The following is a 22,967-nucleotide window of genomic DNA, read 5'->3' as shown; positions in this document are numbered from 1 at the left end:
TAAAATGAGAATTGGACAAGATGACCTCTAAAGGCCCATTATATTTATCATCCTGTGACTGTGTTTTACTGAATAATATGGAACAGGTTTTTTTTTTTCTTGGTTTGTCTATTTTTTTTCTCTTTTAAAGTATTGATCTTTTTGAGGTATAATTTCTGTCTCTTTCCTGGGAGAGTTTTGAGAAAATGTTGGTATCAATTTATAATATATTCAACACACTTTTAAAGTGACTTTGGCCATAACTTTTACCAGTAAGCTTGGAGACTCCTTGTTGACTTAAGCTTAGTTTGGATAGAAGTATTCCGTGGGACTCTTATGTACCTTGGAATTCTTACCTTAGGAAAATCAAGGGGCTGAGTTCATTCTTTCTACTGAAAGAAATTCTTTCACTTTCCATTTCCTAGTTTAAAAATAGTGGGGGAGTCCATTTTCTTTCCTTTGATTCAACCAACAAAATTTTTGAGAAATGACATAAAGAAATTTTGGGGATTGTCAGGCAAGTAGCTTTTCTTTAAATTGGACAGATTTCTTGCCAGTACCATTGGGTTGAATGGCACAGTTTATAACTTTTGTTTTATTTAATTTATTTAATATTTTTAGTTTTCAGTATTGATTTTCACAAGAGTTTGAATTACAAATTTTCTCCCCATTTCTACCCTCCTCAGCACTCCAAGATGGCATATATTCTGGTTGCCCTGTTCCCAAGTCAGCCCTCCCTTCTGTTACCCCACTCCCCCTCTCCATCCTCTATTCCCTTACTTTCTTGTAGGGCAAGATAAATTTTTATGCCCCATTGCCTGTATATCTTGTTTCCTAGTTGAATGCAAAAACTTTTTTTTTTGAACATCTGTTTTTAAAACTTTGAATTCCAAATTCTCTCCCCTCTTCCCTCCCCACCCGCCCTCCCTAAGAAGGCAAGCAATTAATCATAGGCCACATGTGTATCATTATGTAAAACCCTTCCACAATACTCATGTTGTGAAAGACTAACTATATTTTGCTCTTTCTTATCCTGTCTCCCTTTATTCAGTTTTCTCCCTTGACCCTGTCCCTTTTCAAAAGTGTTTGTTTTTGATTACCTCCTTCCCCTATCTGCCCACCCTTCTATTGTCCCCCCTTTTTTATCTCCTCCCTCCTTCTGTCCTGTGGGGTAAGATGCCCAATTGAGTGTGTATGTTATTCTCTCCTCAGGTCAAATCCGATGAGAGCAAGATTCACTCATTCCCCCTCACCTGCCCCCTCTTCCCTTCCTACAGTAGAACTGCTTTTTCTTGCCACTTTTATGTGAGATAATTCACCCCATTCTATCTCTCCCTCTCTCAATATATTCCTCTCTCATCCCTTAATTTTTTTTTTTTAGATATCCCTTCGTATTCAACTCCCCCTGTGCTCCCTCTGTCTGTCTGTCTGTCTGTCTGTCTGTCTCTCTCTCTCTCTCTATATATATATATATCTATATATCTATATCTATATATGTATATGTATATCACAGTTTATAACTATTGTTGGTGATTTCTTCAAATTAAGAATGTAATGTTCTTCTGTGGTCAAGCTGTTCATAAGAGAAAAGGGATTTCATTCTGTTGTGATCATCATTTAGAGAATGACTAAACAAAACATGACTTTTAATACTTCTTTCAGAAGTTACATTCCTGTTTAAAGGTGACTGATTTTCTGAATGTGTGTGAGTATGGAAGAGTGTCCCAAGGACAAGCAAAACTCTGTTGTATACATGACTTTGCTTTGGCTGGAGGTGGGGATGAGGGGTATCTACATGTTGGTTTAAAAATATTGTGAGGAAAATGTTTTATTGGTGTTTTAACTTTGGCTAAATTGTGAAGAGCACAATTTTAAAATGCGACCCTAAAAGCACTGTTGTTTCTCATGAAGGCATTGTTTTAAAAAGCATGGAAGCAGTGATGTGTAATAAAGTCATAGAACTCAATTGCTTTTCTTTTGCTATATCAACTTGTTCTTATTTTCCTAAGATCCTCAAGATGAAAATAAAATTGGTATAGATGGTATACAGCAATTTTGTGATGACCTGGCACTTGACCCAGCCAGTATTAGTGTACTAATCATTGCTTGGAAGTTCAGAGCAGCAACACAGTGTGAATTCTCAAAGCAGGAGTTCATGGATGGCATGACCGAATTAGGGTGAGTATACAGCAGGGAGGAGAAGCTAAGTACATGATCGTAAGAGTTTCAAGTTGCTCTGATTTGTGGAAGCTGTTAACTTTAAAATTTTGACTATAATCCATATGTAAAACTTTTTCTTTTTAATATGGATTGAAATAGGAGGCATTTTTTAGAAAGGTTCTTATTTGTGTAGTTTAGTAGTCTTTATTTCTAATTTCACAGTCTTGTCACCAACTTGTGAAAATTTATGAAATATTTTTTACCAAGCTCTTTATCCTTGTTTCCTCATGTGTAAAAAATTAAAATGAATATTCTTTAAAATTTTCCATAGATTAATGATATATAAGCAAATCTGCAATTTTTTTTCATTTACCAGAGAGAAGTGGTGTCAGCCTCTTAGGTTTGCGATGTTCTGACCTACAAAAAAGAGGCAAATTTCACTAACTAGGTTATGTCTAATGTTGCTGCCAGCTTTAGTTTGTGAATTTTGTTTAGAACATTGAAATCTTAGGAATCACAGCATTTTTGAGGTGGTAGATTGCTTAAATTTGACCAGTTCATTAGCCCTGAATTCACTTTCTGCTATATATAGCTTTGGGTAAGTAGACTAGTACAAGTCATGGATGGAACTAGTTGTATATCTTCCCAGAATATGATAATTTGTTGGGTTTCCTAGTAATTCAGTTTGGATGGTGAATAGAGCTGATCCTTCTGCTTTTTGGGCACCACGTGAAATTTTCTATAGTAGTGTTACTGTTTTGCTGAGGTGGATTCATTAGAATTTCCAGATTATTTGTTTTTCCTTTTTCCTAGCCAAATTTGAAGTCACAATATAACTTAGTGTACTTCGAAATCAAATTTCAAAATAAAGTATTAATACCTTGGAAGATGATGTAGATGGGTTTAAAAAATTGTAGACTCCTATCTTATTTAATATGTTAAAAAATCTACATGTTTGTTCTTTTTTTAGTCATGAATTATGTATAGATATAACACACTTTGAACTTAAAAGTAAAATGCTTTGTAAATAATATAGTCACTTAAGTGATTTTTATTTCACTAATTATGTGGTCACAGAGTGACTTTTTATTTTAAAAAGGGGGTGAGCGGCAGGCTAAAATGTGTAACTACTTAAATAAGAAGAAAATTATGAAGGGAGTTTTTGCCTACCTTTCTTTTTTTTAAGTCCATACCTATGATTTCATTGGTATAGGGAGCTCTTAGCTAAAGAACTTCCTCCAAAAATGCATATTGGCTACTACTCTTCAACTTGTAATCATAGAAGTATTTTTGAGCTTTTGTAGCATCTGTTTACTTATCAAAACTGTTACTGCCCTGAAATTGTCTAATATTGCTTTGGTGGATACTTTCTTTGTCATATAAATTACAGATCATTTTATCATTTTTTTTTAATCTAGCCATTAAAGTGAATTTCTACTGGGAAGCACTTTGTTAGTTCATTTCAAACTTTTAAATATTCACCAATTTAGTTTTTTTAGTTATTTTAAGAAACTCAGATTTCTTTAGATTTAAAAAAAAATTGCATGTCTCATAAGCATTAGTGTAGTTTTACTGAATATATTAAATCTAAGGGATAAAATTTTAATTTCTGAAATTGTTTAAAAAGTTGTGTAAGTTTTATAAAATAAGGATGAATGTTTATTAATAAGTTAAATTAAATATAATAAAAAATAACTTCTGAATTAACTTTAAAATATAGATGTGACAGCATAGAAAAGCTAAAGGCCCAGATACCCAAGATGGAACAAGAGTTGAAAGAGCCAGGACGATTTAAGGATTTTTACCAGTTTACTTTCAATTTTGCAAAGAATCCAGGACAAAAAGGATTAGGTGTGTATTTTTTTGTTAATGCCTTTTAAAGTTACATCTTTTGATAATTTCTTTACATTTAGAAAGTTGTATGTCTCACAAACATTAAATCTCTCTGAGAGTGCTCTAGCCATCACAGAGCCATGAGCTGAGTCTGTCAAGCATTGTTGGGGATACTGGGGTAAACTGAGTCACCATGTATGTACTCTCTGTGAATCCCTACTCTTAAAATAAGGAGCACACAGCAAAATGTACTTAACACTAAAACTCTGTTCATCACAGGATTCGAAGGCCGTTCAAAATTTTTTTGAGTTCTCTAGTCATCATTATAAATTGTTCTATATTATCTTAGAAGTTCCAGCTAGTAGATATTTCTGGACAAGAGAATGTGTGGATAAACAATTTTCTCTGAATATTCTTTTGACAAATAGGTGTCATGCCTGTGTCATACTGAGTGATATTTAAATAGATGTGTATACATGTATTCAGTCATGGGTGTGTTTTTATCTTCATGGGTATTCTGGGGGAACATAGATGTGGGAGGCAGCATGATGTGGTAGAGAGAACACTGGATTTGGAGTCAAGAGGATCTGGCTGTGCTCCTTACAACATGCATGACTTTAGGTATATCATTTACTCCTCTGGGACTTAGTTTCCCCATCTGTAAAATGAGGGAATTAGCCAGTCTAGGTCACCCTCCGAAGTTCAGCTTTCAGTCTTTGATCCTATTATCTTATTCTAAAGAAGTTTCAGACCAGGAAACCATAATGAGTCTTTCAAGTCTATAAATTCTCCGAATTGTATTAAAGTGCTGTGTTGTGTAGTATGGGGAAATCAAGGGGGGCTGGCTGGAAGAGTTGTGAAAATGTTGCTGGAGGGGCTGAGACTTGGGCTGGGTCTAGAAGCATGGATAGAATGGGGATAGCTTAGGGACAGAGCAGGAAGGGACCAACTTGAATTGATGGTGAGGAAGAGGAGGGGCCTGATTAAAGAAGTTTGTGTTGGGAAGGAGTGAGATAAAAAGATATGTAGATGAGATAGTTTTAAAGTTTAGATAAGAAATAAAAATCTCTTGAAGTTTTTTGGGTAAGTGATATCTTCACGTTTAAGGATAGTTAGCTTGACAGACAACTGGTTGACTTGAAATGGAACGAGTCTGCTGATGATGGTTTTCAAAGCCTTTTCTCATTTGTGATGATAGTAGATATACCACATTTAGGTTCCACCCAGTGTTCTAAGTGAGGAATTTTTGGTGGTAATGAAAAAGTTGGGGAAAGTGGCTGGACCTAGCCAAATATTTCCATACAAAACTATCCAGGCTGGAGGTGACACAGTTTTAAAGATTCTCAAGGATGGGTTTTCAAGACCTTGGAAAGGAGAAGATTCCGAATGAATAGAAAAGATGATCATACCATTACTAAATTAGAGTCAGCCAAGAAGACGACAGCACCCATCAACCCCACAGACCTGCTTTTCTCCACTATAAAAATATTTGTGAATGTTTTATGTGTACAGTCAGGATACCCTTGACTTTTTTAGAAAATGTAGGAACTAGGCAATATTTTGGCTTCTGCAGGTCACATCTTTGTCACTCAGTTGACTGAGAGGTGCAGGATCTAAGAATTGGCTTCTCTTCAGTAGCAGTAATGTGGTCATTCAGCCTTTCTTTGAAGTAAGGGGAAACACACCAACTCCCATGGCAGCCCATTCCATTTTGGGGCAGTTCTGGTGTTCGCAACTTTACCTGTTGTTCCTGATTTTCCTTGTAGAGCCTCGCAGAACAAATCTGGTCCTTCTCTCACATGACAGACCTTCACATACTCTAAGGGCTATCATTTCTTCCCTGAGTCTTCTCAATGGTTTAAACATCCCCAGTTCCTTTCATCTTTTTTCATATGGCACAACCATTCTTCCATTATCCTAAATGAATAACTTTGGCACTTATCTTTAATCCTTCAGTCTCACATAGCCAAATCAGCTGCCACATCTTGCCCTTTCTGTCTTCACATCATCTCCTACACCTGACTCTTCTCTCTTTAGACAGCCACTATCTTCATTCGTGTCCTCATTGCCTCTCACCTAGATTGCTGCTGAGCCTCCTAATTGATATGCCTACCTCAAATCTCTCCCCATTCCAGCTCACCCGAAACATTACTGACAAAGCAATTTTTCCTTAAGCCCACATCTGACCAGGTCATCCCCTACTCATTCAACTGCATTGGTTCTCTGTTGTCTCCACGATCAAATATAAACTTCCCTTTCTAGCTTTTTAAGTCCCTATACACAGCCTGGCTCCAACTTAACTTTCCATCCTCGTGCATGACTGCCCTTCCCATCCTCTGACATAGCCTTTTTCTGTTCTTTACATATGACTCCATCCATCTCTGTGCTTCTCTGCTGGCTATTCTCCCTCTTGGCACTGTACTTCTCTTTACCTCTGCCTCCTAGACACAGTGGAAGCACCATCTACCACCTGAGGCTTTTCTTGATCTCCCAGCCCCCCAAGGCTCCTATTTGTATTTTACTATTTTATATTTATTCTTTTATGTTTATTCTGCTTATATTTTTATTTTTTTTATCTCCTGTTAAAATACCATTTTTTCTTGTTGAAAATAAATTTTTATCAATGTCTTCTGTTTCTTACATCATCATTGTTGAACTCCTCCCAAAGAACAGAGGAATAAAAATCAGCATAACTGATTGATATGTTGAAAAAAAAATCTGAAATCCTGTGCCATGTGTAACACCTGTGGACCTCCCACTACCGAAGGAGATTGGGTGGGGGGTGTCCTCTTGTATTGCTTCATTCAAGACCTGCTTGATCTTTGTCATTTCATCACATTTACTTTTGATTTGTTGGTGTGGTTGCCTCCATTTACATTGTTGTCTCTGTGCATATTGTTTTCTTGTCTCTGCTTACTTCACTTACCTCAGTCTTTGTAGCTCTTTCCATGCTTCTCTGTATTTATCATACACATCATTTTTACAGCACACATTCATTTGCCACAGTTTGTTTAGCCCTGGGTGCTTTCCTATTATATCGCTTCCACCATGCGTTTCTTCAGTGGGCACTTGGACTGTGCAGCTCCTCAGTCCAGCTTCATCTCCTTTAGTTTCTATTAGGGCCCCTCGCTGATGGTTTTCACTATCACTGATGATGAAAGCAGATTGTTTTGGAACCACGTGTAAACATCTGTTTGCTTTTCTTGTTTCATCCACAAATGGTACCAGTATGTTGTGGTACAGGCGGCTCTTATGCGGAGCTTTTTATCAATTACATTTACTTTGTGAGGTTTTATAAGGAGATGCTCCTCAGGATCTTCCACTGCCTTCTGGTAGGGTTCAGTGGAAGATTTTCTCCTCTAGACTAAATCCCTCCAGAAGCCGGAAGACTAAAGCCCAGACTGAAGTTCTCTTCTGCAGTGGTGGTTTCCTTAGGCCTCTTGCCTTTTCACTCTCCTTAGATTGCTTCTGCTCATTGTCTTGGGATCTGCAGGATTGAGGCTTTCTTGCCAACCTCCCCTGCAGAATAGTAGACCCCTGCATCTTGTCTACCTTTATTTGACCTTCCAAAGCTGTTGTCTGCAAATCAAGGTGTCCCTTCAGCGTGCCCAGCTTGTATCAATTCGGTCACGAATGGCTCGATGGAGGGACCATACTTGCTTAGCGGCCAGTTTTCTCCTTGGAGTGCAGAATCAAATCCAGAAAAGCAATGCCTCTTGTCACTTTCTCCACCTTTGAAGGATGAAATTTATCAAGGCCCATTTCTAATTTATCAGCAATTCTGTTTTTAAAAGAGACATCTACAAAGGTGTCTGCATGTAGTCCTGCCTCACTACAGAATCAAGCCTCTGTGTCAGATTTGTGTGAATTTTTTTTTGAACTTCTTGGCTGATTCCTTCTCTCCGGAGGGTATATAATATATTCCATTGAAAAAAGTCATTTTTTTTTTTCCCAGTTCATCCTCACATACTCAACACCTTTTTCTTACTTTGTTTCTTGAATTTCATCATATTATTATGTCTTCTTACTATACGGCTCCACCATCCCTTTTATTTTTTTTCTTACTACATTATCCACTTTCAGAATTATATTCCACGAGTCCAGTCCCACCAAGTCTTGGTGATGCTTGTTTTGACACATTTATCTCCTTGCATTTAGGAACTCTGCTTTTTTTTTATTTTCTATAGTTGATACATTTGTATATAGACATATGGGTTTTAGTGCTTAGTTGTCTTCCTGGCTACCATTCCTGTGAATTCCTGGTCATATCTTCTGCCATCCTTTCTCTCTTTCTTCTCTGCTATTCCATAGGTATGTATTATCTTTTCCATTAGAATATAAGCTCATATCCTTAAAGTCTAGCACAGTACTTGGCACATAGTAAGCACTTAATAAATACTTATTGATTGATACCAAGCTTGATGAATTTTTGTGGGTCTTTTTTTCTCTCTACTCTTTTCCCTCTTAAAAAAAAAGTGTCTTGATGCTTTTTGTTTACTACATCTCTATCATTGCCAAATATTGTACTCCCGCTCCTCCTGGGGGCCCTCCATTGTAACAAAGATAAGGGGTTCTGCAAAACCTATGAACACAATGATCACATCTGACGGTATATGCAGCACTTCATACCTGGGTTCTCACCACTAAGAAGAAGGAGGCGCATTTTGTCATTTCATGTACAGGGCCAGGATTGGTCATTACACTTACTCTTTGCTCATTTTAGCGTCTTTTCCATTTGTATGATTGTAGTCATTGTGTATCTTATTCTCTTGGTTATACTTCACTTGCATCAATTCACATGAGGCACTAGTACCTAGAAGGATCAGGGCAGACTTCATATAGGAGGTGACATATGAGTTCAACTTCAAAGGAAATCTTGGCTTCTTAGAAGCTGAGGTGAGGAGAGATTGCATTCTAGGGGTGAGAGCTGGGGAGGGAGGTAACTGGAGATAGAATGGTATTTTTGAATAATAGCAAGAAGCCCAGAGTGTGTGAAAAGGCTAGAAAGGTAAATTAGGGCCAGTTTGTGAAGGGCTTTAAATACCAAACAGAGGATGTTGTATTTGATTCTGGAAGTAACAGGGAACCCCTGAAGCTTTTTGGATAGCAGAGTAGCATGGTCAGATTTTTTCCTTTAGGAATATAATTTTGCCAGCTTTGTGAAGGATAGGTTAGAAGGATGAGAATCTTGAGGGAAGGAAACCAATTAGCAAGCTGTCGCAGTAGAACAGGCAAGAGATGACAAGGGCCCAAACTAAGGTCATAGGTATGTGAGTAGAGAGAAGGGGGTAAATACTAAAAAAGTGTTTTGGAAGTAGAAATCAGAATATTTGAAAATTAGATCTATGAAGTCAAAGAAGATGAGGGGGCAAGGATGACCCTGAGGTTGTGAACCTGGGTGACTAGAAGGAGTATGATGCCTTCAACAAAAATGGGCAGGTTCAGAAGAAGAGGAGGCTTGGGGGGAAAATAATGTGTTTTGTTTTGGATATAATGAATCTGACCTGCCTGTGGGATATCCCATTTGAAGTGTTCAGTATACAGTTAATGATGTGGGACTGGAGTTTAGGAGAGAGCATAGGGCTATGTTTATAGATCTGGGAGTCACCTGCATAGAGATAAGTAAACCCTGAGAAGAGAGAGAAAGGAGCCCGGGCCAAATCTGGGGGGGAACACCCACAGGTAGGCGATAGAAGAGTGATGAACCAGCAGAGGTAGCTGAAGAGGAATGGTTAGGTAGGTAGTAGGAGAACCAAGGTGGAGCAGTGCCACAAGAACCAAGAGAGGAAAGAGGATCTAGGAAGAGAAGATGACCAGCAGCTTGAAGGCTGCAGAAGATGGAGGAAAAGCCAGAAGATCTGGCAGTTTTGGTGGAATGTTTTGGTGGAATGATGAAATTGGAAGGCAGATTTCAGGGGATTTGACAAGTGAGTGAAAAGAGAGGAAGTGGAGCCATGTGGCACAGATAACTTTTTGTAGGAGTTTATAAAAGTAAGGAGAGAGATTAAGTGAAAGGTTAAGAAGACATTTCAAACCAGGATTTTCTAAGTTTCAAGGAGAGGTGGGTATGTTTTGCAGGTAGAAAAGAGTGGACCAATAGAAAAGGAGAGATTGAAGATTAGAGAGGGTGGGGAAAGGGCTGTGGGGGCTGCCTGCCAGAGAAGACAAGAACAAATGGAATCAAGGGTATAAGTATAGAATTTGATTTTGTCAGGAAGGTGCCTTCTTCAGAAGTGACTAGAGTAAAGGAGGAATGAGTATTCACATACAGTGATTTTAATGGAGTGTAGGGGAAAAAGAGATTTGGCAAATAGCCTCTTTTTTTCCTCAGTGAAGTAGGAAGTAAAGCCCTCCACTGAAGAGGTTGGGATGATAATGGAGCAATATTGTAGTGAGTTGGAGGGAAAATGCATAAATTGTTTATAAAACAAAATTATGGTCATTAAATCATCTTTTCCATTATTTATATTGGGAGTACATTCTTATAGGAAAAAATATTTCAAGGGTTGAATAAAGCTGGAACAGCTAGGTTTAATCCTTTTTCTTTCTCTGTGTCCCTGTTTTCATTGGGTTGGTTTCTGAATTTCTGATAAGTGAAACAGGGTCAAGATCTTTGAACTTATTATGTTCATGTACAATAATTTGAAATATTAGGGCAACTTTTAAATCATTCAGAATGGATGACAATGTGAATGAAATATTTTCCTGAGGGGCAGTGTCAGTACCTTGGTTAATTTCCATTTCTAAGTTTTTTCTGATGTAAAGAGCAAAAAGGGTTTTTGTCAGGTTTTTTTTTTCCTTGTGTTTGTTCGTGATATTGAATATTATGTTTGCTGTAGTTGGTGAAGCAAATTCCTTTTTTTTTGGTAATTGAACTTGACAGAAATTGGAAATTTAGTTGGGATTTTGAGAATGAAACATTAGGAAGGACTTTTATTGTTAGTCTCAGACTTCTAGAAATGTGGTACATCTTATTATTAACATTTGTAAGGCTTGACCTTGTAGGGAATATAATGCATCCCAGGCATTTTTCCTGTGTCTTTTTTTTTTATACTAGGGTTCTATATCAGGGATTGTAAAAACCAAAGACCCTATTTTAGAAAGAAACAGCAATTCTTTTGACAGTTATTGCAGATATACACTGAGCCCTCAGCTTATCAAAATTTGGCAAGAGAAAGGTAGAATTTTGAAGATTGAAAAGGGCAAGAGAACCAAAACAAATTGGTGAGGGCAACATGACTATAGTTTTCAACTGTGTGATATTCCCATTCTCTTTTCCCATGATAATTAAAAATTAAACTCATGTTTATTTCCATGACTGGTAATGCCATTTTTGTTGGCATACCTTTTCTCTTTTTATGCATTCATCTCTTTCCTTCTGCCATTCACTTCATTATTTGTCTCCAAGAGTCATAGAATGTAATAAGCCCTTTAGTCCCACCTGTAGTTCAACTCATGAATCTTCTCAACAACATCCCTACCAAGTGGTCATCTAGCCTCTAACCTAACAAAATCCATTATTAGTATCTTTACATTGAGGCAAAGTTATTTTTTAGATGATATGGTTTTCAGACTCTTAGTCATTCTTCTTGCCTTCATGGGCACACACCAGTTTTTCATCAGTAGCTCTCTTCACATGTGGTACCTAGAACTAACCTGTTTATCTCCCTTAATCTCAAAATTGTACTTCTATTCATGTAGCCTTATTGTCATGTACCAGTTGACTTTTGTTCTTGGGTTTTTTGGTTTTTTTTAAACATCTTAGTGATTTTTTGTAAGTTTGCGTTCAAATACAGTCTCTTGTCCTTCACATGAAGTATCATTGAGCTAAATCTCCCCATTCTATTCACATGCAAACAAAGCTAACGTTTTTGTTTTTATTTTAAGTTTAGGAATTTACGTTTTCCCTTGGTTAAATTTCATCTTTTAATTTGCACCAATTGTGTGAGCTTCTCAGATTAATTTTAACCTTGATTCTTTTATCTAGTCCCTGTCTACATGAAGTACACATTCTAATGGGGAATGAAACATTTACAAGTAACAGAAGATATAAAAGATATGGAATAAACGCATAAGGGAAAGACAGACCATACCATAGTAGTAATCCAAGGAGCCTCAGGGGCTCTGTAGTCCAACTCAGACTTGCACCTGCAACATTTCAATAAATGGTACTCCAGCCTTTGCCTGAAGACACCTTGTGAAAGGGAACCTGCTACATTTTTCCACTTAAATTCTGCCTTTGAATCACTTCTCCTTATATACCAAGGCTAAATCTGCTAGTGCCACTGCTACTCATTTTTCCTCATCTTTTGAGGCTGAGCAAAAACGATCATATTTTTTTTCATCTATCTGCCTTTCAAATGCTTGAAGATAATTGCCATGTACTCTTGATTCTTTTCTGACCCAGCTTATTCTCAGTTATCGTTGATCCTGATCATCTTCTGAATACTCTGCCACCATATGCTTCACTCTACATCTGGTCAGATGTGGTTTGACCAGCACAAAGCACAGCAAGCTGGCACCTTCCTTAATTTTTTAATTTTCTATTTATTTATTTATTTTTCTGCTTTATTTAATATATTTAGTTTTCAGCATTGATTTTCACAAGAGTTTGAATTACGAATTTTCTCCCCATTTCTACCCGCCCGCCCACTCCAAGATGGCATATATTCTGGTTGCCCCGTTCCCCAGTCAGCCCTCCCTTCTGTCACCCCACTCCTGTCCCATCCCATTTTCCCTTCTTCTCTTGGGGGGCAAGATAAATTTCTACGCCCCATTGCCTGTGTATCTTATTTCCTAGTTGCATGCAAAAGCTTTTTTTTGTTTGTTTTTAAACGTCTGTTTTTAAAACTTTGAGTTCCAAATTCTCTCCCCTCTTCCCTCCCCCAACCCTCCCAAAGAAGTCAAGCAATTCAACATAGGCCACATGCATATCATTATGTAAAACCCTTCCACAATACTCATGTTGTGAAAGACTAACTATGTTTTGCTCCTTCCTAACCTATCCCCCTTTATTGAATTTTCTCCCTTGACCCTGTCCCTTTTTGAAAGCATTTGTTTTTGACTACCTCCTTCCCCTATCTGCCCTCCCTACTATCGTCCCTCCTTTTTTATCTTCTTCCTCCACTTTCCTTTCTTAATGTAGCCTAAGTTTATGCATTAAACGTTTTGCCTCTTCTGTCATATTATTGACTCTGATTGAACTTGAGTCATTTTAAATCAACAGGTCAAATGTTTTTCATTCTTACTGCTGTCTAGCTATTCCTCCCCATAATTGTACTTTTAAATAGTAATTTTAAAAAACATTTATCTGTATTACATTTTTTTATTTAAGCTAGCCCAGCATTCTGCCCTGTCAGAATCCTTGTGGGTCTTCACTCCCTTATCCATTGTGTTATCTGTTCTTAGTTTTATTTTATTTCAAAATTTGATAAGCATTCCCATACATGCCTTTTTTCAGATCATTTTGTTAGAAATAGTAAACATCATAGCATTAATAACAGATCTCTAGGGTACTTCACTAGAGCCCTCCTCACAGCTAGACTTTGAACCTTTAGTGATCTATCCAAAAGAAAATGAAATTAATCTAGCAGCATTTTTAATGAAGCTATGCTGGCTCTTGGTGATCACTGTTTTCTCACTAAATTTACTTATATGTCTTAGAATTTTGCCAGGAATTAGTCAAACTTACTGGCCAATATGCAGATTCTACTCTCCTCTATTTTCTGCAAATAAAATTTACCTTTCTCCAGTTCTGTCATATATCTCATGTTTTCCACAGTCCCTCAAGGGTCACCAGTAGTGGCCTAGCAATAACATTCACTAGTTCTTACATCCTAGGACTTTTGACTTGAACTAAGAGTCTGTTAGATACTCTCTTACTATCTTCATCTTGAGTTTCATCTTTCTAATAGTCATGTCTGTTCTTTTCATTGCAAAGAATGTTCTCCTTTGCAGAAAAAACAAAATATATTGAGTTCTACCTTCTCTCTACCGTATGTTTTCAAACAAAACAAAAAACTTAGATACCTCCATACCATAGCATAGAACACTTTCTTAATAACAAAGGAAAAGTAAAGCAATACATTTCTTGACAATTTATCTAGTATAATTCAGTATTTTATTTCCAAAATAGTTAAACCAATTTACAGCTCAACCAACCAAGCATTAATGAGCCTATCCTTAGCTTGAGCTGCCAGTAGGGACATCCTGGTTGTGATTTCCCATATGTAGTTTAAGATGTAGTTCTGGAGCCCAGAATAAAACGTATGCTTGGGAACCTAGATTTTGAAGTCATTTGGGTCTCCAGAGTTCCTCATTGAATCTAGATGATATGTAGGGTCCTGGAAAGTGCTGTTGACTATTATCTCATAGATAATAGAATGAGAATGAGGTAGCCTTGGGAAGAGAGAAGACGAATCTGTTGGGTTAGTAATCCTGTCAAAAACTAAATGAAAATAGTTTGGCACCATTTATTCCTAATGAACTAATGCTAGTTACTAGTGATTGTATTTTTATTTTATTTTTTTGGAGGGGGGAAGGCAGGGCAATTGAATTAAGTGACTTGCCCAAGGTCACACAGCTAGAAAGTGTGTGTCAAGTGTCTGAGGCTGGATTTGAACTCAGGTCCTCTTGACTCCAGGGCCAGTGCTCTACTCACTGCGCCACCTGGCTGCCCGTATACTTTTATTTTTTAAGAGCTCATAATCATCTTTTTTTTGGGCATTATTTTCAGACTTACACTCTGTTTTGGAAAATTTAAAAAAAAATCATATGCCTGTTCTTATTCTTACTGTGATTAGCTTAGTGTCCTACTGGGCAGAAAGATGACCTCAGAGACAAAAAATTCAGGCTGAAGTCCTGCCTCTGACACATTTGTGTGTGACCCTGGGTGAGTCACTAAGACTTGTCAGTCAGTGTCCCAGTTCCCCCTCAGAGGCTGTAAATTGCAGAGAAGGTTGTGAGTGACCTGCATCGCCAGAGGAAGCTCTTCACCAGGAGCTCCCAGCACAAAGGAAATCACAGGTTTGGTCCAGAACCCTCTAGCATTCTTCTAGTACTTTTCGAGCTCTCTCTAATGTCTGAGATCACTGATATTGCCTTTGCACTCACATTGACCAGCTGTTTGTTTTCTCAGTCTGAAACTCTGAATTTCCTAAAGTGGGGGTGTTCTTTTCCCTCCCTTCCATTACACTCCAATTCCATTTTGATTCTTTTGCGTTTTCCAAGTTAAAGACACTTTGCATCAATGCAGATGATGGAAACAAAACAGGGATTAGATCACAGATCATAGGATCATAGATTTATATCTAGAAGGGCCCTCAGAGGAGACCTCACCCAACCTCATTTTATCCACAAGGGATGCTCAGGCCAGAGATGAGTTAAAGCCAGGGTGGTAAGCAGCAGGATGGGGGTGTTGTTTGAGCCCAGGTCTCTGGCTCCAAATCTAGTGCTTGTTCCTGTTCTGTTTTCTCATTGTCATCCATGGGCCTACATTTCTGTTGTTATTCTTGTTCTAGACATTTTTGTTGTCCTCAGTATTTTTTCAACTCTTCCATTCCATCTGGAGTTTGACCTTTCTGTGACACTGTTCTTGGAAGTGTCTTGTCTTGGGACCAGGATGGGAATCAGAATCAGAGTACCTTAAATTCAGCCTAACTGAGTCATTGGGCAATCTAGGTTTTTAGTGGGAGGCTGCTGTTGTTTGCATATCAGTCAATCTATAGGTAAGTTCATCTCGATTAGGAAGTATTTTCCTTTGGGAAGATCTTGAATGTGTGGTTAGGCATTTGGATAGTTAAAAACAAATCCAGCCCTTATAAGTCTCAGAGGTATTATAATACTACAGAGACAGATATTTTAAGTGTGTAATATATTTTAATGTTACAGATCTAGAAATGGCCATTGCCTACTGGAATTTAGTACTTAATGGGAGATTTAAATTCCTAGACTTGTGGAACAAATTTTTGTTGGTAAGTTTACATTTTTTTATTAGCAAGACATGCGTGCGCTTGCGTGTGTGTGTGTGTGATTGAATTTTTTGTTTTAAAAATTGTTTAAAGTGTGCTGAACCCACTTCAGAATATCATGATTCTGTTTGGTGGAATAAAAATTGATGGGAGAAGTTTGACCATTGCAATTGTCATCTAGCATTTTGTCTTGTTCAACATTTTTCATATTTATTTCCCTCAGTTCAGTGACTTGAATTACTTGAATTTCTCTTTTTCAATAGGAACATCATAAACGATCAATACCTAAAGATACCTGGAATCTTCTTTTAGACTTCAGTACAATGATAGCAGATGACATGTCTAATTATGATGAAGAAGGTAACATACACTTTTACCTGACCACTCTATTTATCTCCTCTCTTCTTCTGTTCTATTTCTTTCTCTACTCTAAGGTTTTTCCTTGCAGTTGGACAGCTTGCCAAGCTTTTGTTCATATTCATACATTAGTGTACAAGAGCCCTTTCTGGTCTTCTTTGTCCTTTTCCTCCTCTTGCAGCCCAAGAGACTCCTTCTTTTCCATCCCCCAACTTGCTGGTTCAGTTGAGGAACTCACTTGTCTCTCTAATGTACTCTTGTTATCATAAACTTGTATTTTTGCTTTTTGTCTGTTTATTTGGCAGTTAGATTGTGAGCTGCTTGAGTCTAGGAAGTCTGAAGCCAAAAATGTATTCAAGCAGCCTAGTGGTCCCATGGGACCAATAAACATTTAACTAACTGCCCCTATGCCATGCTTCATCTGTGAAAGTGATCTTCCATGAGCCTTTGGGCTTTGAGTCACAGTTTTCAGAGTGATGGCAGCTTTATATATACTTTGTCAGAATCCCAAAAGATCATGTTTTGTTGGTTAGTTTACTTACCCAAGTCTCGGGGAGAATAGATGTTTTCTCTTCAGTATTTCAACCAGCCCCACAGAGAATTCAGTGGGCTCTGTCCACTGGGGCTAGTAAGTCACAGATGGGGTTTTTTCTTCTTGTCATGAAAGGTTTATTCTATAAAATTTTATTCATTTCTGTTCATATTCAACTTTTTAATTGTCTTAAGTTCAACTAGACAGTTGACATGCTTCTGTGTGTGTGTATATATATATATATATATATATATATGGTTTTATTTGAACATTTTAACAAGTTGAATTTGATTAATATGCTTTGTCTCGTGTTTTATTGATTCATTCTTAAAGAATGCTTAGGAAGGGAGAAACACATTCCACCCTTCCATCAAAAAAAAAATGTCCCTGCCCTCATGGAGTATACATTAGGGAAAGCTATGTGAACACATTTAAATAGATGCAGAATATATGTACAGAGTAAATGCACGGTAATTTCAGGGGAAGCACTCTTAGCACTACTATAAATAACAAAAGTTGAAGCTGCTATTTATCTAACTTTGTGTGCTTTAATTGCATTATTTCACTTGAGCCTCCCGGCAGCTCTGTGTAGATCCTACAGTCAATCAGCTAGCATTTATTAAATACCTTCTGTGTATCACAAGACCCATTTAACGAGTGGATAAGTTAATTGGTCACTACCAGGAAGTGTCAGGGATGAATTTAAACAGGTAAACTTGGTCTGCTGTCCAGAAAATACCAAAGTTTGAGTAGAAAGCATTAAGAATAAAGGGAATACTGGTAGGTGGCTGGGAAAGGTGATTGCAGGCATGGTTGATCTCTGTTCTTAGAAGTGCTGTCTTAGAAGTTTAGAAAGAGTGGCTTTGGTCTCCTTATTTATCAGCTGCTTTCCCCCCACCCTTTTGTTTTTTCTTTCTCTCTTTCTCAGGAGCATGGCCTGTTCTTATTGATGACTTTGTGGAATTTGCACGCCCTCAAATTGCTGGGACAAGAAGTACAACAGTGTAGCACTGAAGGAACCCTCTAGAGTGTACATAGTCTGTACAATAAACACAACGGAAAATTGCACAGTCAATTTCTGCTGGCTGGACTGAACTGAAGACCAATCCTCACACTAAGGGCAGAGGGTTGAGACAAAACATTAAGGATACATCTTGGACCATAGCATATTTCCTTCTTCTAATGGTGGTTTGGGCTTGTCTCCTAGTCTGGGCCGCTCTTGCCAGTTATAATTCCAACGTGGTGGATTTCATCTTATCTCTGTGGACCATCCTAGTTTATTCTCCCTTAAGTCTTAGGAGCTTCATGGTGATTATTTTGAGGTTTCCATTGTTGCATAAAGCACAATGCTGTCTTCATCAGAAAACTGTTTGGCATAAGAATTAAACAGATCAACATCACAAACACTTTATAAAAACTCCTTAAATAGATGCTTTGGGCTAGTTGCAAAGACTATGCTGATAGCACTTCCTAAGAGAATGATATGTGTAAGTGTACTCAATCTGAGACGGTGTTTTGGTTTGTTTTTTCCTGGCAAATCACATGTATCATCCACGTTAGTTGATTATCTGATGAAAACAAATGTAGAAACAACCAATGTAAAAAAATTATTAGAATAACTAGGTGCCTACCTGTAAAAGGTTTGTTGTACTTCAACCCCTTAATTTTCAAACAGTTGAAGGTACCACAGAGCTATTCTGCACTTAATACCATGTTTATGCATAGTTGGTCTGCAAGAGAGCTGTGTTGAGAAAAGCAGTCCGCATAATGTAGGCCTTTATTACTCTCTACATTATGCATTATATAATTGGATTTCATTGCAATTTTGAAATGCTTATCTGCCTGTCTAATAAGTTAAAATATTGAATTTATGTTTTGAATGTTTTAGATTGCTACACAATACAATATCCTAAATTTAGGCACAAGTTTTTCTGTCATCAAGCTTATAGATCAGCAAAGAGATCCCCCTTGTTTATACAGGAAGGTGGTGAGTCTAGTATGAATCTAATTTTGGGGAGTGGTTGTGATGAGCCCTTTAGTTCAGTCTTTACAACACAGGTACTGCTGCTTCAGAAAAAGTCCATTTTGAGCACTTCTCATTTTGTTGAACTTTGCTTTAATGACAAATCACCACGGTTGCCAAATACTGATTTCAGAAGCGCTTTTAAGCAAGCACAGATTAGATGCAAATTACCACACTAGCTCCTTTTGTTTCCTTAAATTATTTCGTTTGTTCCACCATTACTTTTATTTGCCACAACTAAATTAGGACTGTTTTCACATCCAAGCAGAATTTTAGCTTGTTTGTTTCACATTATAGATCCCTGACTGCTTTCATGCAGAAACTGATCATTTCACTTTCATTCCCTGACTTATGGCGAAGAGGTTATTACTGTCTTCTTAAAATAAACACTTCCATAAAGCAAGTTAAACCTGTCAGACTTTAGATGTTCAACACCCATTGTCTTTACTAGGGATAAGTGTCTCTGCTGGGTGTACCTGAGTACTTGCTTGGCAAGGTCAGAGTGAGGATTGAAATCAGTAAGTGGAGAGTGCTTTGGAACAGCGGCACATTTTTATGCAGATGCTGAAATGATTTTAGGAAAAAATGAAATATTAAACTGCTTATTTTTAACTTTATGCTTGGAAGTTAAGAGGCTTTTCCCATAAGCAACAGTACTGCTTTTAAAAATTGTTCAGTCACACTTTTATTTCAAGAATACAGTCCTACCAACCAAATGAAAAAGTTAACATTTCTATTCAAGCTATTGGAATTGGCTGTTCAGAAAAAACAAAAACAAAACTATTTTTGCTGCTTTTAGTATTTCCTTTTTCCTTTTTTTTGTAACTTGAATTATGAGAACTTTTAAAAGGTCTATGAAGCGTGCTGTTTTGTTAATTGTCTTAAAGGTTTTTGAGTTTTGGTACCGTTCCATATCAATGAATTAATTCAAGTGTGCTGTGTTTGGAAATAAGATCTCCTTAACTTTGACTCCAATATCAATTCTGTCTTTACTCAAAGTCTGATATTGGTTAGCGGCCTTGTGCCTTGGTATCTTAAAGATTATTCCTTTTTGAATGCAAGATCTTTTCAACAAAATAGTGTTTGTCATCAGTTTGGTACTAAACATTTATAATTACTGTGTAATTATAAACAAAAATACATAAAGCTTTGAATAATTATGTAGCATAAACGTTAAGGCTGTTCACTTTGTGATGGCATCTCAGAATTTAACAAAACTATTACTAAGGTTGAAAAAAAAGATTGATTTAACGTGGTGTGGTTATGCTATGGAGAAATGCTTGGTTACAGGGAATATTTTGTACTGAAAAGTGCTCACCCGTGTGGCCATGTGTTAACTCTGTGTGTGCGTGTGTGAATGTGTGTGCGTTAAAACTTGGATTGCTTTCATTCATAAGTGCTTCAGTCCTCAGTCTGATAATAAACTCCCCATGATGAGTCTTGGTTTTTAAACTGTTCCACAGGTTCAGTTTTCTTTTTTGCCAAATGTCAAAAAAAGGTACACACTTTAAATTGTATTGCTGTTTAGTACTAAAATGTATAAAATTAGAAGTGCCCACATATAAAAAAAACAAAAAACAAAAAACTTGAGATCAAGATTATTTTTAGTGAATATCATCATCTGCATATCTCTGTAAGTTCACTTGTGATTTCTTACAATCCCTGTCATATTACCAACAGAGGCAATAAAGCTTCAGTGGAATTGCCATGATGAAATCTCACATTAATTATTTTGGTGTATTATTTAAAAAAAAATTAAAACTAAAATTTTCTGGATGACTTTAAAATATGGAATGACTCCTCCTGGAAAATGCTCTTATGGCAAATTTGGGGGAGAAAAGTTATACTCAGTCTTGTTTACTACATTTAAAGTGTTTACAACTATAATCCGGGCTGCTCTCATTTTTATTAAACTATGCTGGAGTTGTGTAACATGGTGTCCTAATTATCTGCCATTGATTTAAATGACATATTTTTTTAGAAAAGGGAAAAATGATTGGTTATTCAATAAAATAACATATAATTGCTTTAAAATTATTTTATAATGAACTTCTTATTGGGGAATTCTGTTTAAATGAGGTATGCTTTTTAATAAATCAGTCACTGATTTGGCTGTCCAATTCAATCCAACAATCATTTGTTGAGAGCCTAGTATGTGCAAAGCACTGTGCATAAGTGCTGTAGGCATAAAGATAAAATGAACAGTCTCTGTTCTCGAGGAGCTTTTGTTCTGCTTAAGTTGATAATGAGAAAATTACTTAAATTTCATAACTTAATTTGGACTTAGGCTTTTAAACATGCCAGTTTTAGACAATTTTTAAAACTGTTGTATCCCTAAGACAGAAGGGTAAATCTCCCAAAAGAATTAAAGAATTTTTTTTAAAACACCAAGTAGCAATTAATGTATGACTCAACCCAGAAAGTATTTGTGAAAGAAGTCCGCAAATTAATATAAATTTAAGTGGTAACTTTTGTCTGGTTATTATAAAATATTCAACAACCCATCAGTTTTTGTGATTGTTATATATTTTATGTTTTATAATGAATATGTATATGTTCTTAAGTGAAATGTATCCAATATGGCAACTATACTGTGTGTAAAGTAATAGAACCTGTGAAAAAGCTCTTTATTAGCTAAGGATAAAATGCCTGGGTTATGACTTTTCCTCCTAACAGGGAATTGTGAGAGACAGAGGTTTGAATTCTGATTCATCACTATTTTAATTGTAAACTGGGGTGGTGGTCCTGAATTTCTCCTTGCCTCTGATATCTATGGAAGAGGGAATAATTCCTTTCCTTTATAACGGGAATGTTGTAACATTCCTATATCAAAAAACATGACATGCACAAGTTGTGACTTATGTAGGTAACATATATTTTAGTGACTTATTTAGTTTTCACTTAAAACAGTACAAGCCATTTTAGTTAAGTATATCAATGTACTATATGTATATATGTATACTATATATATACACATGTACATGTACACATATCTTTGTACATGTATGTACATATGTATAATTTTAGTTAAGTACAAATTGTGGTTTTTATTTGTACCTGATTATGGAGGCAAGATATTCCTATTTAAAACAAAAGATTCTCTAGCACAAAACAATTGTTTATTCTATATCTTCCTTGTTTTTTACTTGGCCTGATCGTAAATGGTATTTCCTGCTTGATCACTCATGTTTTTCAGGTTTTCTTTAGGCTGTATAAGATGTCCTTGGACATTTTAACAATTGAGTATTCTCCTATTCTCTCAAATTTTTTTTAAGTGTGATGTACTATAAAGCTAGATTTTTATTGGTATAGTCATTATGTTCTTGAAAAGCTAGCTATAAGTCAGATCTCAGTAAGTCCCTTCACCCCATCAGGGCCTTTGGTTCCTCATCTGTAAATACTAAGGGGTTGGACTAGAAGATCATGAAGTTCCCTTTCAGTGTTAAAGTGTGATCCCAGGAACCTGTAAACATCATATCTAAAGGCATCATTTGGCAAATCCTTTTATGTGCATTTACCATCCTGCAATGTGTCTTTTGTTCTGTGTGGTTTTGTTTTATTTTTAAAATATTGGGTTTTCATTAAAGGGCGGCACACTTAAACTTCCCTTTCCTGAAAACTGTTCCTCGGCCGGAGTGTTTGCTGCTTCATTTCTTTTGTTGTCCTGGAGATCATGATGCATCTCTTGGTTTGAAGGGAACTTTTTCTGCTGCTTTGTACACCACTGGTCTTTAATATGTGGTGCAGCAGGCCAGACACAAAGGCAGCATTACAATGAGAAGATTCTACTTGCTGTCAGGAAAGGGTCTTGAATAAGGCGAGACATCGCTTAAAAGAACTAGAAAGTTGAAAATAATTAAGACAAAAAGTAAGTTGGCTAGGGACTATGATAGAGAAAACTTGCCCCCACAGTGGGTAAGGACCGCATTTCTTTTTAAATCACAAATTAAGCAAAACTGAACCTGTTAACAGTGTAATTGGGGAGCTGAGTGTTTTCTTATTTCAGGTAATGAAATGATCTTGCTGCTGCAAGGGAAGAGGTTCAGAAAAGGCACCCTGATAAATTTAATAAGTAATAATAAAAGAGGCAAGATCTGCACCAGATGATATTTGC

General features: G+C 36.8%; 1 protein-coding gene across 1 annotated transcript in view; it reads left to right on the top strand.

The window, feature by feature from the left end:
- The window catches only part of DCUN1D1 (defective in cullin neddylation 1 domain containing 1), a 39,398-nt gene extending 17,853 nt beyond the window's left edge, over positions 1 to 21,545 (top strand). Inside the window, exons 3-7 of the mRNA XM_036754475.1 lie at positions 1,989 to 2,157; positions 3,860 to 3,990; positions 15,862 to 15,944; positions 16,205 to 16,301; positions 17,759 to 21,545. Coding sequence (XP_036610370.1) covers positions 1,989 to 2,157; positions 3,860 to 3,990; positions 15,862 to 15,944; positions 16,205 to 16,301; positions 17,759 to 17,838 — 560 coding nt within the window. The 3' untranslated portion in view covers positions 17,839 to 21,545. The remainder of the gene's footprint in view (positions 1 to 1,988; positions 2,158 to 3,859; positions 3,991 to 15,861; positions 15,945 to 16,204; positions 16,302 to 17,758) is intronic.
- The last annotated feature ends 1,422 nt before the right edge of the window (positions 21,546 to 22,967 follow it).

Source organism: Trichosurus vulpecula, chromosome 4 (genome assembly GCF_011100635.1).
Source record: "Trichosurus vulpecula isolate mTriVul1 chromosome 4, mTriVul1.pri, whole genome shotgun sequence".
Taxonomy (NCBI): Eukaryota; Metazoa; Chordata; class Mammalia; order Diprotodontia; family Phalangeridae; genus Trichosurus; species Trichosurus vulpecula.
Note: the sequence above shows the minus strand (reverse complement) of the source record. Positions and strands in the feature narration are given on the sequence as shown.